General features: G+C 45.7%; 1 protein-coding gene across 7 annotated transcripts in view; it reads right to left on the reverse strand.

Annotated features, from left to right (window-relative positions):
• Nucleotides 1–15,216, reverse strand: part of PAK5 (p21 (RAC1) activated kinase 5) — a 101,537-nt gene that overhangs the window by 19,735 nt on the left and 66,586 nt on the right. For 6 of the 7 annotated variants that reach the window (XM_033142849.1, XM_033142852.1, XM_033142848.1 and 3 more), the window contains one exon: nucleotides 6,020–6,805. The exons of the other annotated variant lie outside the window; for it this stretch is intronic. In XM_033142849.1, coding sequence (XP_032998740.1) covers nucleotides 6,020–6,805 — 786 coding nt within the window. The remainder of the gene's footprint in view (nucleotides 1–6,019; nucleotides 6,806–15,216) is intronic. 7 annotated transcript variants of the gene reach the window in all.

Here is a 15,216-nt window from a genome sequence, read left to right on the forward strand (position 1 = left end):
TGTCCGGCGAACTCGCTCGTCTTTTAATCTGACAGCAAGCTTTGATGGAAAGAAGGCTTCCTGCGAGCTCAGAAGGAGTATCTGAAGTGTAGAACTGTCGGGCTTCTCTTTCTAAAAGAAGAGCGCTTTCAAAGGCTCCAAAAACTGCTGACTATTCACCAGGTGCGGACCGCCAACTGCGTTTTAGAGCTGCAAATTTCAGAGATATAAATGAGCTGGACGCTGGCAACAGACACGTGCGATTATTTCGCCCGTGAATTAATGGCAAGCTGCTTTAATGAGCTCGCTGTATATCGCAAAATGAAAAAAGGAGTCCATGTTTGCTGGGGATTGGGTCAGCACCATGCTAATAATTTAAGTGCATGGATGGCTGCTTCTCTGACTCTTCCTCTAGTGCAAGACATCTCAGTTTCAGTTTTCTTTGTACAAGTGGAGCGGTGGCTTGCATTCATAAGGAGAGCCTCTCTGGAAGAGATCGAGCCCATTCCATATTCTGTTGCCAAGGCTGATGAGCATGTCACTAAATAGTTAACAAAAAAAAATATGGAGGAAAATAATGGCATTTGTCAGTCGCTTTGGTTGAAGGGACTGACTGCTCTTTTGGGTGGGAGACCGTCCAAAGATCTCTGGTTCATTGGAAGGCCTGCTCTCCGTTTTTCCCTGAGTGTCTGAGGCTATAGATCATGACAACTGAAAGTTTGAAAGCCAAAAATGAAGGAAACCTAGCTGCAACCAATCCCTGGATGAATACGCCCATCCCTGGACAGCTACAAAACCAGACGTAAAGTTGATACCCTACCAAGGTAGCATTGGTTCCTGTAACTTCAATGTGAGAACCTGGGCTGGGCACAACTTTGTAATGCAGAAGCTGTTATATTTATATATATTTGTTTACAACCACATCCCACTGTCCTTCCATGATGGAATTCAAGCCAGAAGGTTTCCCATCTGGCCTCCCATGCAGGTAGTGACCAGACAAAGATCTGCTTAGCTTCTACAAGGTTGTCTTTCATGTGATTTTAGACCACATCTTGAGAGGCTTTGTGTTTGCTTTTTAATTATGTGAAGAGCTATAGCAGTTGCCTCCTCTCTTTCTTTCAGATCATTGAAACTAAGCGTGCCTACCTGCCAGTCCTCTTCCACCTTTTAAATTAATGGTTACAGGTTCTCTCCATGAGAAAGCTCTTGACAAATACCCAGCAAATTATTGAGAAGAGGTTGGCTGGTGATTATCGTGCCCCCTCTCTTCCTTGTCTTTGGATAACGATGTGGGGAGCTCACATGTTAGATAGGGTCTAATTACCTTTCCATGTTAGTGATTTGAAATTTACTTTAATGAATTGTATCAGCGTTAGCATTTTTTTAAAAAGGCATGGCCGACTACAAGAGGAAAAAAGAAAAACAAAACAAGGTTTTGTAAAAATGCACTCATGCTTATATTTTACACACACTTATGACTCCATTGTTTTTTTTGTTTTTGCTTTTTTGCTTTCTGTGACATGCGTAACAAAAGATAAACTTGACACACCTTAATTCTAATCAGGTCTAAGCATAAAGATCCACAGCATTGCAAAATCCAGAGACTGGCATGCACTATACGTAATATTGTTTCATTCCATACTTCTTTTTGACATTTATATTTTAATTAATCTCCCAAAGGAAATTCTTTGAATGACCGAAGAAAATGGAAGGAGGTGGAGGGGAGGGAATCTGGTTGTTCAGGTCCAGGTCAACAGAGCAGATTAAGTTCTGACAAGAAATCCATCAAAAGCACAGCACTGAAACGGAACATGCTGCTGCAGAAGCAGCAGCAGCTGTGCTGCCTATTCCCCGTGTAATGCAAGCAAGGATGTTCTCCCTTTGGCACAAAGGGCCTTTCAGTTGCTAGGAGGTGGAGATCCCTCCTGCTTAAAAAAAACAACTCATTTCACTTTCTTTCTGGGGAGGAGAGCGAAAGTGAAATGGAAGGTACAGGATGAGAATGCAACATCGGCAGCAACAAGAAACAACCATTTTGTACACTTCGAAAGAGCTAGGTGTAAGAGATTGCTGGGGGCGGGTGGGGAATGAGCCATCTGATTCGAATGCAATCGAAAGCGCTGATCCAGAAATCCAGCCTCTATGGATAACTGCATCTCTGCAGAATAGCAGAGGAAAACAGACAATGGACACCCCACTCTGACATGTTCAATTAAATAAAATGAAGCGCAGTTCCCACCCCACCCCACCCCACCCACGTAGCTGATTCACTGAAATGAAGACTGACTCAGTGGGCATTTTGGACTGCAGTTCAGGCATGTGATGAAATGTGTCACATAGCCCATAGCCTGCCCCCTCCAAAGGACCTTGCCATGGGGCCGAACTGAAATGCAGTACAGGTTCAGAATGCCAACTTGGAATGAATGGGAGAATGTGTCGACGAGCACAAAGAATAACTAATTTGCGGGATTTCCTGTTACAAGATGCGGTAGTGATGGCTATCAGCTCAGATGGCTTTGCAGGGAGATTTCACAAAGACATAGATAAGCAGGGTACCCAAATGGAAGTTGGAGCCACATTCAGAGGCAGTATATCTCTGATTGTGGGTTTGGTTTTTTTTTTGGGGGGGGGGAGGCAAAGCAATTCTGTGTCCATGGCAGCTGTCTACCAGCTCCATCTGGTACGCAGGCTGAGACTCTACCTGCCCATGGACTGTCTCACCAGAGTGGTGCATGCTCTGGTTATCTCCTGCTTGGACTACTGCAATGCACTCTATGTGGGGCTACCTTTGAAGGTGACCTGGAAACTACAATTAATCCAGAATGCAGCAGCTAGATTGGTGCCTGGGAGAGGTTGCTGAGACCATATAACACCGGTCCTGAAAGACCTACATTGGCTCCCAGTACATTTCCGATCACAATTCAAAGTGATGGTGCTGACCTTGAAAGCCCTAAACAGCCTCAGCCCAGTATATCAGAAGGAGTGTCTCTACCCCTATCATTCACTCCTCCGAGGGCCTTCTGGTGGTTCCCTCACTGCAAGAAGTGAGGATACAGGGAACCAGGCAGAGGACCTTCTCGGTAGTGGCACCTGCCCTATGTAACGCCCTCCCATCAGAGGTCAAGAGGAAATAAACAACTATCTGACTTTTAGAAGACATCTGAAGGCAACCCTGTTTAGGGAAGTTTTTAATGTTTGATTTTTTTATTGTGTTTTTAATATTCTGTTGGGACCCGCCCAGAGTGGCTGGGGAAACCCAGTCAGATGGGAGGGGTATAAATAATAAATTATTATTATATTATAGCATAGCATGGGAGGGGAGCTGACTTCATGTCCAGATTTGTAGGCTTCCTGAAGATGTCTGGTTGGCTGCCATTGGGAACAGGATACTGGATTAGATGGGGATTGATGCATCGGGGTTCCTTTTATGCTTTTATGGGTAGAGTCAGCTCATATTGTACAGTTCTAAAAGGCTCGGTTAAACTAGCTATTACTCTGGAATAAGCCTACAGAGTTCACCAGGATTGCGTTGGGGGCAACGGCATATATCGCTGCAAAAGTCTTCTCCGTAGCAAAGACTTTAACTATTTGCTTGTATCAATTGAAGCTCAACCACATATGCAGCAATAACAGCCAGGTATGGACTTGCTATTTCATAGGGCTTGCTCGCGTCTGTGCATTTAGGCTGTAGCGTTCCATGCACATGCTCAGGCACTTGGCAAGGAGAAATATTCAGTCTAGAAGTAGGAAATGGTTAACATTTTGGAAGGTGTTCAGGATGATATTGATGTCACTGAAAAATGTCAAGGGAGCTTTACAGAGAAAGGGGCAAAATTTAGATACTCTCATCCCCAAAGCTAAGTCCAAAAACAAACCTTAACTAAAAATAATGATGGGGAGCTAAATAATCTATGTCATTAATTGATTTTTAGACTTAAACCATCACCATTTCCCCCCAGGAAGACATCTTTTGTTTTTTCCTTATGCAAAAACACTATTTGTTTTGGAAATCATAGACTGGTTGCAACAGATGAAACAGGCACTGCAATCCTATATCTGCTGACCAGGAAGTAAGTTCCATTGAACTCAATGGCCCTTTACTTCTTTCTGCATAGTCATGTATAGAATGGCACTGTGAACCAGAAGCATCATTTTAACATGGAACACTCATATATGGGAGGTATTTTTGAGAAGATGCCCTTTATTCCTATGTGCTCAAATCCGCATGGGCAAAGGCTTCAAACGACGCCTCGTGCGGGGGCACCAGGTTGCCCCCAAGACTGAGGGGGCCCGGTGCGTGTTGCTCATGCATGACGTCACAAGGTCTGGAGGAGCCAGCCACTGAACTGACAACATGTGATGCATGTGAAATCATTCACACACAACACACAATAAAGGGGGGAGAGGGCCCTTTCCAACAAACATTGAGGGCGAAGACACATTGGCCCACTAGAGTTGGCGGACCTGGCTTCATAATAACCATGGTGTTGCTTGCAGAGGAAGCTATCAAGCATCTACAGGAGGGATGGGGAACCTGTGGCCCTTCAGATGTTGTTGGAACGCAACTCACATCAGCCACAGCCAGCATGGCCAATGGTCAGTGATGGCGCGTATTGTGGTCCAACGACATCCTTGATCTATAGGCCATTCTAGACACCGCATTGGATGTGTGGGTGCCGCCCAGAACAGCAACCACCCACTGACTCCCTCCTCTTTAACATATTGGAGAACTTAACTCTTCCAGATCTACATCACTGGATTTCACTTTTTTGGAGTTGCTAATGGCATAAAGTTAGGACCCACAACAGGCAAATTTTATTTAACGTAATGGGAAGTGGGGTGGGACAGATAAACATTTGGCTGCTATTATTATTATTATTATTATTATTATTATTATTATTATTATTATTATTATTATTATTATTCGCAGCTGTGCATTTAAGTGTCATGTATAGGGATGCCACAGCAATTGGACCACCCTCATTTTTGCTATTTATCTGACTGTCATGTAATGCAACTTCTTTCCACTGCTGTCTGGATTACTATCTGCCAGGAAAACAAACGATGATCGGCTGCCTGGGCAAATTCTTCTGCATATTGGCGGTCAGTGGGGTGGGGGTGGGCAGGGAGCAGTAGCTGGGTATGGAAGCTCTTGTACCAGCTACCATAGCCAAAAAGCTATAGATCATTATGGGATGCATACTTATATTCCCATCCAGATGCACCTTCCATTGGAAGAAATGAAGTGAGCACCCATACGTATTTGGATACACATCCTATTGTAAACAATGGGGGAGCTGCTGGAAGGACACTAAAAGCACAGATATCTGAGGCTCTCTTCAATTAGATCTGATATTATGAAGCAGATAGGTGGAAAATTTATTGGCAACAAATGGATTGGTTTTGAACATCTCTAGCAATATCTGTTGGCCAAAAAAACCAACAACAACAAAAACAAAAAATAAAACTATCACATAACTACACAGCTCGATTTAGTGCCAGTACCAATTTTTAGAAGTAGCACTGGAGTTCCAATCGAACCATAAAAAATGGGAAACCTTTCATACATATTCAGAGGCCCAGCAACGGAGGAAGCCTCTTCACTGGCCGGGGCAGCGGTGCGGAGGCACCCCCCTGGGGGCAGGGCGTCACGGCGCTTGCGTCATGATGCCACGACACGTTGGATGCACTGCACAGGCCTGGAATTTCTGGGCATGCATAGTGGATCTGGCTGGTGCTGCTGCGAGCTGGCAAGCGAGCGGTGGGTCGGGCAGCCCCATCCGTAAAGAAGCACAGGCGGGGTGCCAGGAGGCGGGGGAGGGGCCGGGGAGTGTCACCCCCTCCCCTGGAACTGGGGGCGGAGCAACCCCTACACCCCACCCTTCCTACGTGCAAGAATCTTTCATCCCCCCGGGAAGAAACCAGGTCTTCTGTAGGACCCACAGGAATACTGGGGCTAAAATCAGATTGCAAAATAAGTGTTCAACTCCAAATACTGAAACGACCACAATGTCGAAAAGGTTGACCTGTAAAAGTTTACCTTTGGAATGCCTGCTGCGGTTTCTGATAATCGAGGGTAGGTATATGAGCTATACGAATGGCCTTGCTGATGGGACTTAAAAGCACTTGCTCCATAGGGCATGATTGGCTCTTGGAGACCAGAGCCTGACCTGGACCTCTGTCTCATGGCAGGTTGAGGGCTTGTCTGGTTTACATAGGATGACTTTGGCCTTTTGTCATAATCATCCTTGGCCCAGTCGCTGTCACTGTACTCTAGTCTCTCTCCTGAGCAATGACTGTGAATGGAAGTCCTAGAAGGAGTGAAATGGAAAGGTTCTTTATAATCCAGGGACGATCTGCTAGGAGCCCTCTGATATTCCAGCTTCAAGCCACCATACTCATTCAGTTTGCTTTTCGTTTCCATGTGAGCATGATAATCTGGCAAGAACCTAGAGATATCAGACTTCAGGGGCTTAACTTCCGAAAAATACATTTCGCTGGCTTTCACTTTTGCCATGTGCCCATTTTGCTTGGCAGCGCAGCTGCCACTGGAATATCTGTCCAACTCTTCCCCATGAATGCTCTTGTCTCTGTATTTTTCGGCAAGGAAGTCCGTAGCGGTCTCCGACTCGCTCGAATACTGAGAATACGTGATGTAGCCATTTTCCTGCTGGTGAATTTCGATGTGATTGGCGTGTCCCAGGCGAGGGGTGGGTGGGCTCTCCTTCCGGAGCGAGTTGGAACGTGTCACAGAGATATTGTCGAATTCTTCGAGCAATCCATTGATTGAAGTATCCTTGCAAGGTTTATTTCCTCTAACGATGGTCTGGGAACAGAAGATAGCTTTTGATTAAAGACCGTCTTAGATTTCATGTTACTGTGATAAAACTATTGAGCAGAGCAATTTCAACAATGCAGCGGGGAACAAGCTGACAGCCCGCCATGTCCCTCCATCAAATGTAACATTTTAGGACAAAAAAAAGTCATTTCCTCCTAAAAAGGCATTATTGCAAACTGTTGAAAACTCCATATACAAGTAGAGACTATTATAATAAATTGCTACTTGATGCCAGTCTGTACCAGTGCCAGGCAAAGCTAACAACTAGTTTGCCAGCATACAACTGAATGAAAAGAAATCGCTCCCCAGTTTAGATTTACTTCTACAAGTGGATATGGAGCACAGGATGTGCTGCTTATTATTGGGCACTTCGTTCTTCCCTAAAAAGAACACTTTAGCTAACACTTCCAAGGCATTGTGAGGCAGAAGGAAGAAAAGGAGCAAGATATGCAAGGGATACTTTTCTTTTCGGCTCTGAACAGCTTTCATGGCATCTCAAACTGAGCTTTAATAATCTGCTCGCTTCTCACAGGGCCAGAAGCCCAGAAATACCAGCTAGAGTGCCATCCTGTCAGGGACTGGACTGAGGGGGAATGGTGGAGAGCGTTCCCCTCCTCCTGCACTTCCCAGAGAAGAGGGCGACAGCATAGATTTAGAACAGTGGTTTGCAGAAGGTCACAGTTCAGAGGCTGCAGAGGGGAGAAGCTAGGAAATAATGGGAGAGGAGAAAGAAGTAGCAAGGGAGAGACAGCTAACAGATTCTGTCTCTTTAGAAAGCATGCCACACCCTCCCTCTCCCAGGTCCCTGCGGGCTTTGAGTGTAGGAGAACAGAAAGCACATATTAGCTGATGTAGGAATGATGTATAATAGGAGAGATGGAGGGGGTGGGACTTTATTCGTAGCAACGCCATTGTCTGAGAGGAGACATCCTACATCTCCTTCTGTGAATATTGAATAAATTACCTTGGTAAGAACATATTGGTTTCCCATTTCTGGCAGCCAGCTGTGAGGGAAGGGGGTCTGATTCCCTGAAGCCTGACACATACCCTACAAGTGTCCTGATTTTCCAGGGACAGTCCCAGAATTATGAAAGCTACCCTGGCTTCTGATTTGTCCCTATCCCCCCCCCCCCGTGCTGCTGCCACCAAGCTTGGGGAGGAGGATGAGCCACCCCTTGTCTTGACCAGTGGCAGTGAAGGAGCCTCTCCATGGCTGCCGCAGCCAGCCTCCTCCCTTGGCCAGTTCATAGCAGCAGCTGGAGAGGGGTCGAGGAGGAGGAGAGGGTGCTGCTGCCGCCGGGGCCCATCCACACGGCTCCGAGGGGCAGGCAGAGGGCAGGGCTTGCACTGGTTTCTGTTTGCAATTACAAGCTGGTATTGCTGTTTGGTGGCTTTTGATACTGAAATGATAGGGTCGAACGAGATGCGGCAGATGTGCTCCCCTTTGACTTTGAAGCCATTCAGTAATGTGACTGCATTTCACTTGACAGCCCATTCATATTTGATTACCACATCATAAAACAGCACGATTGGCAATGAAATGCTTTATAATTTAATGCAAGACTGAAGCACCCAAGGGAAACCCACTTCCCCTGTGTCAACATGTTGCTCAGATACTAGGGCCAATTTAATATTCTCCCTGTGTTTAGGCTTCAAGGCAGAGGAGATTCTACTCTCTCTCTCTCTCTCTCTCTCTCTCTCTCTCTCTGTCTCCTCCCACCTTGCTCTCCCTCCCTCCCTTATTTTGTCTGTGCTTGAGGATTCTCTCTGCTTCTCTGAGCAGAGAGGAGGACCCTATGGAGGCATGAGGTTGCTCTGCATACAAAATGATTTATTCCCCCTTCATCCACCTGAAACAGCTGTTTTTCATTTGTTCCTTATCTGGGGTTGTTCACCCCATCCATACACCACCTCCTGGAGGAATTCTGAAGACACCTTCACTTACTTGGCCCTGAATCCTGACGAAAATCCATGCGTTGAGGAGAAAGCAACTCCTTGCGATAGGAAAAGAGATGGGAGCAGGGAAGGGTGTGATTTGCACAGATACTGCGGCTTTCTAAAGGCCTCCTGTAGCTGACATGGACAGTGGGTGACACTGGTTCATCATCATCATCATCATCATCAGTGCTTTTTTTCCAATCAGAACTGAAAGGAACTCAGTTGCAGCACCTCTCAGGTGGGTGCCATTGCCATTATAAAAGACCAAGTTCATGGTGAGTTCCAACACCTCTTTTTCTAGAAAAACAGCACTAATAATAATAATAATAATAATAATAATAATAATTTGTATTATTTGTACCCTACTGATCTGACTGGGTTGCCCCAGCCACTCTGGGCAGCTTCCAACAAATATAAAAGCAAAACAACACACCAAACAATTAAAACATCCCTATATAAGGCTGGGACGTGTGTTGCACTGTGGGTTAAACCACAGAGCCTAGGGCTTGCTGATCGGAAGGTCGGCGGTTCGAATCCCCGTGACAGGGTGAGCTCCCATTGCTTGGTCCCTGCTCTTGCCCACCTAGCAGTTCGAAAGCAGGTCAAAGTGCAAGTAGATAAATAGGTACCGCTCCAGCGGGAAGGTAAACGACGTTTCCGTGCGCTGCTCTGGTTCGCCAGAAGTGGCTTTGTCATGCTGGCCACATGACCCGGAAGCTGCACGCCGGCTCCCTCGGCCAGTGAAGTGAGATGAGTGCCACAACCCCAGAGTCGGACATGAATGGACCTAATGGTTAGGGGTCCCCTTACCTTTATATAAGGCTGCCTTCAGATGTCTTCTAAAAGTTGTATAGTTATTTATCTCCTTGACATCTGATAGGAGGGTGTTCCACAGGGCAGGCACCACTCTGCCTGATTCCCTGTAACTTCGCTTCTCTCCATGAGAGAACCACCAGAAGGCCCTTGGAGCTGGATCTCAGTGTCCAGGCAGAATGATGGGGGTGGAGATGCTCCTTCCTTCAGGTATACTGGACCGAGGGTGTTTAGGGCTTTGAAGATCATGCCAGGAACCAGCAGCTAGGAAGCTCTGTGTGAGCATCAAAGGATGGGCCCCTCATTTATGGAATGATCTCCGCAGGGAGGCACGATTTTTATCTATTTATACTGGGGAGCAATTACTTTTCTCTTAGCCCAGACTTTTGACCCTTAAACTTAGGGGCAGCACTGTGGCCTCTTTTAACGGAGTTGGATTAGTTTTATCCTGCCTTTTGATTTTCTAGCTATGTTCTTAGGGTTTTGTGGTTGTTCTTAGTTTTTTTTTGTTTTTGTTTTAAGTTACTTTGGATCACTTTGTGAGAAAAGAAATCATAATCGTCAACAACAGGGCCTTGCCTGCCTGTTGGTCGTATTTGTTGGATATTAGCAAACTGCATTACACAGGGCAGCTGTTTTTAAAGAAAAAATCAAGCCAGATTATGTTTTTGCTTTTTGAATGTAAAAAACCCCAAATCCATACGAAAGGATTCATTTAGGGTACAGTTGCTAATATTCAGTGATTTCTCCTCCAAGAGGAAACCAAAGCTTGGTATGACTTGCCCGTGGGACTTCGTAACACTCAAGGATGTGGGGGAACTCAGTAGATTTATGGTCAGAGAATGAGGGAAAGCAACATGGTTGGACTCCAACCAATGTGGTCAATGGTCAGGGATGATGGGAACTTTAGTTCAACACCTGGAGGGCCACCCCCTTCATAATAGTAAAAGGGTAAAGGTAAAGGGACCCCTGACCATTAGGTCCAGTCGTGGATGACTCTGGGGTTGCGGCGCTCATCTCGCTTTACTGGCTGAGGGAGCCGGCATACAGCTTCCGGGTCATATGGCCAGCATGACTAAGCCGCTTCTGGCGAACCAGAGCAGCGCACGGAAATGTCGTTTACCTTCCCACTTGGAGCGGTACCTATTTATCTATTTGCACTTTGACGTGCTTTCGAACTGCTAGGTTGGCAGGAGCTGGGACCGAGCAACGGGAGCTCAACCCATAAAATTACAAAATATTGTTGCATGTTCCCCATATTGCTAAGCAATGAGAAGTCCCGGGGCAGTGCTATGTGAGAGTTCGGTTTCCTCTTTGGAGGACTGATCACCAGAGACATATGGAGAAGGAAAACTCCAATCCCAAACTTCTGCTGTCTTGCAGGATATCTTCAGGATAGAAAAGGGCTCAGGAGTAAACCCTACACAAATCTGGGGTGGAGTCCCTAAGATGGTTGGATTGCACCTTGTACGGCTCCTTCCAGCAACTCCTGCAGCCAAGCTGGTGCCAAACATATCACTCTGCTTTCCATTGGATCACATCAGCATGGCGTAAAGGAGGGATCTGGTCATCTGTGCAGCCCAGGATCTCCAGACACAATGTCCAGGCTGGGCTTCACCACTGGAGGCACACTCCATTGTCTCCCCATTGCCAACAATACCAGCAAGGCATATTTACAGGCAAGCAGCATATATTCTCCTAGGAGGTGAGCTGAACTGGTATCTCACATCAGACCTTACCTAAGAACTTAAGAAGAGTCTGATAGATCAGACCAAAGATCAATCTAGTCCTTCACTCTGCTCTCATAGTGGCCAACAAGATGTCCACGGAAAGCCTACTGTCAAGCTTCAGGAAATCCTGCCCCTCCCTTGGTGGCAGCAAAGAAGCACATAAAAAGAAGAGTTCTTACCAAGTAGTTTATTCAATATTCACAGCAAGAGACAAAGGAATGTGGTCTCTCTCTAGGTAATGGCATTGTTCCAAGTAAAGTTCCACCCTCTCCATCTCTCCTATGCATCACCCCTGTGCCAGCTGATCTGTGCTTTCTGCCTCTGAGCTTTCTGTTGGAGAGGAGTGGTGGTCAGCAATGCTTTCTAGAGACACTGAGTCTGTCAGCTGTCTCTCCCCTGGTGCTTCTTCTTCCTGCTACTCTCCCAATATTTCCCAGCTTCTCCCCTCCGAACTATGACCATCTGCAAACCACTGTTCTAAATCTATACTGTCCTCCTCTTCTCAGGAAGGTACAGGAAGAGGGGGGGGATGGTTCCCACCATTCCTCCTCAGTCCAGTCCCTGAAACCCACAAGCCGAGCCTGACCACAACCGCACCATCCACAATTGTGATTCGCAGCAAAAATGCTTGTGCTTTCAACAAGCATTCATAATCCACACACCCATTTTATTGTTTATAACAATGAGTTGACCAGAGGTACAAGATGCTCTCAAAGAGTTTCAAGACAGGGGCAGGGGGCAGGACAAGAAGAGGACATTCTCCCACATGGCACCCCTGTGCATAGCGAAGACGAGAGCATGCACCGCCCCACCGTTTCAGCTCCTATTTGTTATCATGCCTCTACCTCTGGTGAAAACAGCACGCATTAATGCAAAGTAGAATGCAGCTTGAGAGAAATCAATATCGCAACGCTGAGTTATGCCACACCTCTGTGCCACAGCGACTCTCATACATTAAAATCAACGAAAGCCAATCTCTTTGAGTTAAAGCCCACTTCTCCTTAAGAGCAGATATCCTCTGCTTTCCATTGCTTTCTGAAGAGTTCCGGCATTTGTTCTGGCTGCCGGTGACAATAGCCATAATTCATGGTGTTATGTTAGTGGCCTGTTCTCTAGTGATAAGCTATAATGGATCTGTCTGTAAGAACAGCTGTCTCGCCATGTTACAAAGAGGAGATGAAAAACAGCTCCTGTTTAAAAACCACTGTATTAACGCTGACTATAATGAAGTAGATGATTAACTGCTTTGCCCCAATAAGAACTCACGTTATGGAAATAATTCTATATTTTATGTTCATGTTGAGGATGCATTCCCACTTTTCCCTTTAAAAACCAGTATATTTCTAAGTGTGCATTCAAAGGACAAGTAGCAACTAAAATGGACAAACACAAACACACATGCAACCATTTGTGAAAGATTCCTTTGAAGAGCCAGGCCTAAATTCTGTACCAAACTAATTAATAGCTGCTACAATGACTCAGAGAGTTCCTTCCCGGCCATTACAACAAGTGGTGTTCTCCTTATGGTCCAAATCTCTAATTTGTCCTGTGGCATATACATGAAAGGTAAAGGACCCCTGAAAGTTAAGTCTAGTCGTGAATGACTCTGGGGTTGCAGTGCTCATCTCAATTTACTGGCTGAGGGAGCCGATGTTTGTCCACAGACAGTTTTTCTGGGTCATGTGGCCAGCATGACTAAGCTGCTTCTGGTGAACCAGAGCAGTACACGGAAATGCCGTTTACCTTACCTATTTATCTACTTGCACATTGACGTGCTTTCGAACTGCTAGGTGGGCAGAAGCTGGGACCGAGCAACGGGAGCTCACCCCATCATGTGGATTCAAACCGCCGACCTTCCGATCGGCAAGCCCTAGGTTCAGTGGTTTAGACCACAGCGCCACCTGCACATACATATATCCGTGTTTAAGTGAACACCAGAGGAGACTAACACATCACTTTTTACCATGTAGGCAACAGCAACTTATAATAATGCACACACTGTATAAATAGTAAGTTATAAATCAGCATGGTAGCTGTATGCATTTTCCAGACAAGTGGGCTGCCTGACTTTCCAGACCAACTTAGCATTCAAGAATAGAACCATTTAATAATTATTATATGCCGTCTGAATAATATCAGTTTCACACTACCCTGCTGGAGAAATGGGGACCCATTAAGCACTATTTTACAGACCCCAACACTTGCATGTATTGCCACTTCCTGTACAGCTTTCTCCAGTTCTATTGCCAGAGATGGATAAAAAAAGCATTTTAACTGCTGAAGTATGAAGCAAGTACTCTGCCTCCTTCCAGTCTAGTTGTTCCCTGTATTTTCAGTTGACTGGGGGGGCTCCAGATGTCCTTTTTATTGTGCTTTAGTGATGATTTCTTCCTCCCCTCCCCTAGAGGGTATAAAACCCATACCCTGTCTCCCCAGCTGTAGGAGATTGCATTATCATCATCCTTGGATTTCAAGGACTTCACCCCTGAAACAGTTGTCAAGCCATAATATTTTCAGTTCAGTCAGAGAGCAAATGTTTATGAATCTAGGAGGCTTTTCCTTGTAGGGGAACAAACTAAACTGAACTGCAGCCTGTTTAAACCCTCAGTGAACTCCGGATTGCTGCTGAAGCAACATCTGAGCTCTTCTTTCATTAGCTATCAAGCCAAGCTCCATTTAGAGCTGTCCAAGGTCCTGACGGTGACTGATCTTCTGACCGGCATGCTGCTCAGACTAGCAGCCCAAGCTGGCTGCCATCACCACCTAGAACAGATGAATCTGTCTCTATTCTGGTTAAAACCCTCTTCTGCTGCCTCCCTTGTTCAAGGTCCCAAACGTATCAGGAGGCAGGTGGCAGAGAAGTACTCAGTCCCCAGCAGAGCATCTTTTTGCTGCCAGCAGGTCAGAGGAGGACAAATCCCAAAATATTTGCAGAGGAGATGTCTCCTTGAGGATTCTGGGACTTGTAGTACCTGCTTCCAAGTGGGAAAATATGTCCCACTGGAGATCGGAAGCAGCTTGCCTCTGCTGCCTCAAGGAATGATCTTGGGGCCAGAAGACACAGAAGGCATGACATGGGGTATGATGAGAATTCAACCGGTGTGCTCAAAAAAAATCTCCTATCCCTTATGGAGGGAACAATGGGGCAATCACACATCCTAATAAGCATCTGATGTGTTGCCTGTTCAAATCTTGGAATATGCATACATCGGTTGCAATCTCAGATTATGGAGTGAGAAAGCAGTCCCTTAATAAGGGTAATCACATGCAAATGACAACTTCATCACACTGGATTTATTTTAAACAAAACTCTCACCACATTTCTGTTTAAGCAGATGACGCCTTATCTGCATGCTGAAACACTTTCTGCTGCCACCTTGTGTTTGGTACTGAGAGTCCACAATTAGCAATGAAATATAGCAGGGACTCTTATTCCTTTCTTTACAGGAGCGACAATTTAGCTACATGCCCCAACGATGAAATGAAATCATTTCAGACATTTTGGAAAGTTTCAAAATCTAACAAGATTAAAAAATTGAATTTCAGAAAATGGTCTTGATTTTTCATTTCAGAAATAGGGGAGGGCTTGTGTTTCCTGATTCACAGGGGTCAGCAAACCTTTTCAGCAGGGGGCCGGTCAACTATCCCTCAGACCTTGTGGGGGGCTGGACTATATTTTGCAGGGTGAAATGGATGAATTCCTATGCCCCACAAATAACGCAGAGGTGCATTTTAAATAAAAGCACACATTCTGCTCATGTAAAAACACCAGGCAGGCCCCACAAATAATCCAGAGATGCATTTTAAATAAAAGCACACATTCTACTCATGTAAAAACACAATGATTCCCGGACTGTCCGCAGGCCGGATTTAGAAGGTGATTGGGCCGGATCCGGCCCCCAGACCTTAGTTTGCCTA

Source organism: Lacerta agilis, chromosome 3, assembly GCF_009819535.1.
Source record: "Lacerta agilis isolate rLacAgi1 chromosome 3, rLacAgi1.pri, whole genome shotgun sequence".
NCBI lineage: Eukaryota > Metazoa > Chordata > Lepidosauria > Squamata > Lacertidae > Lacerta > Lacerta agilis.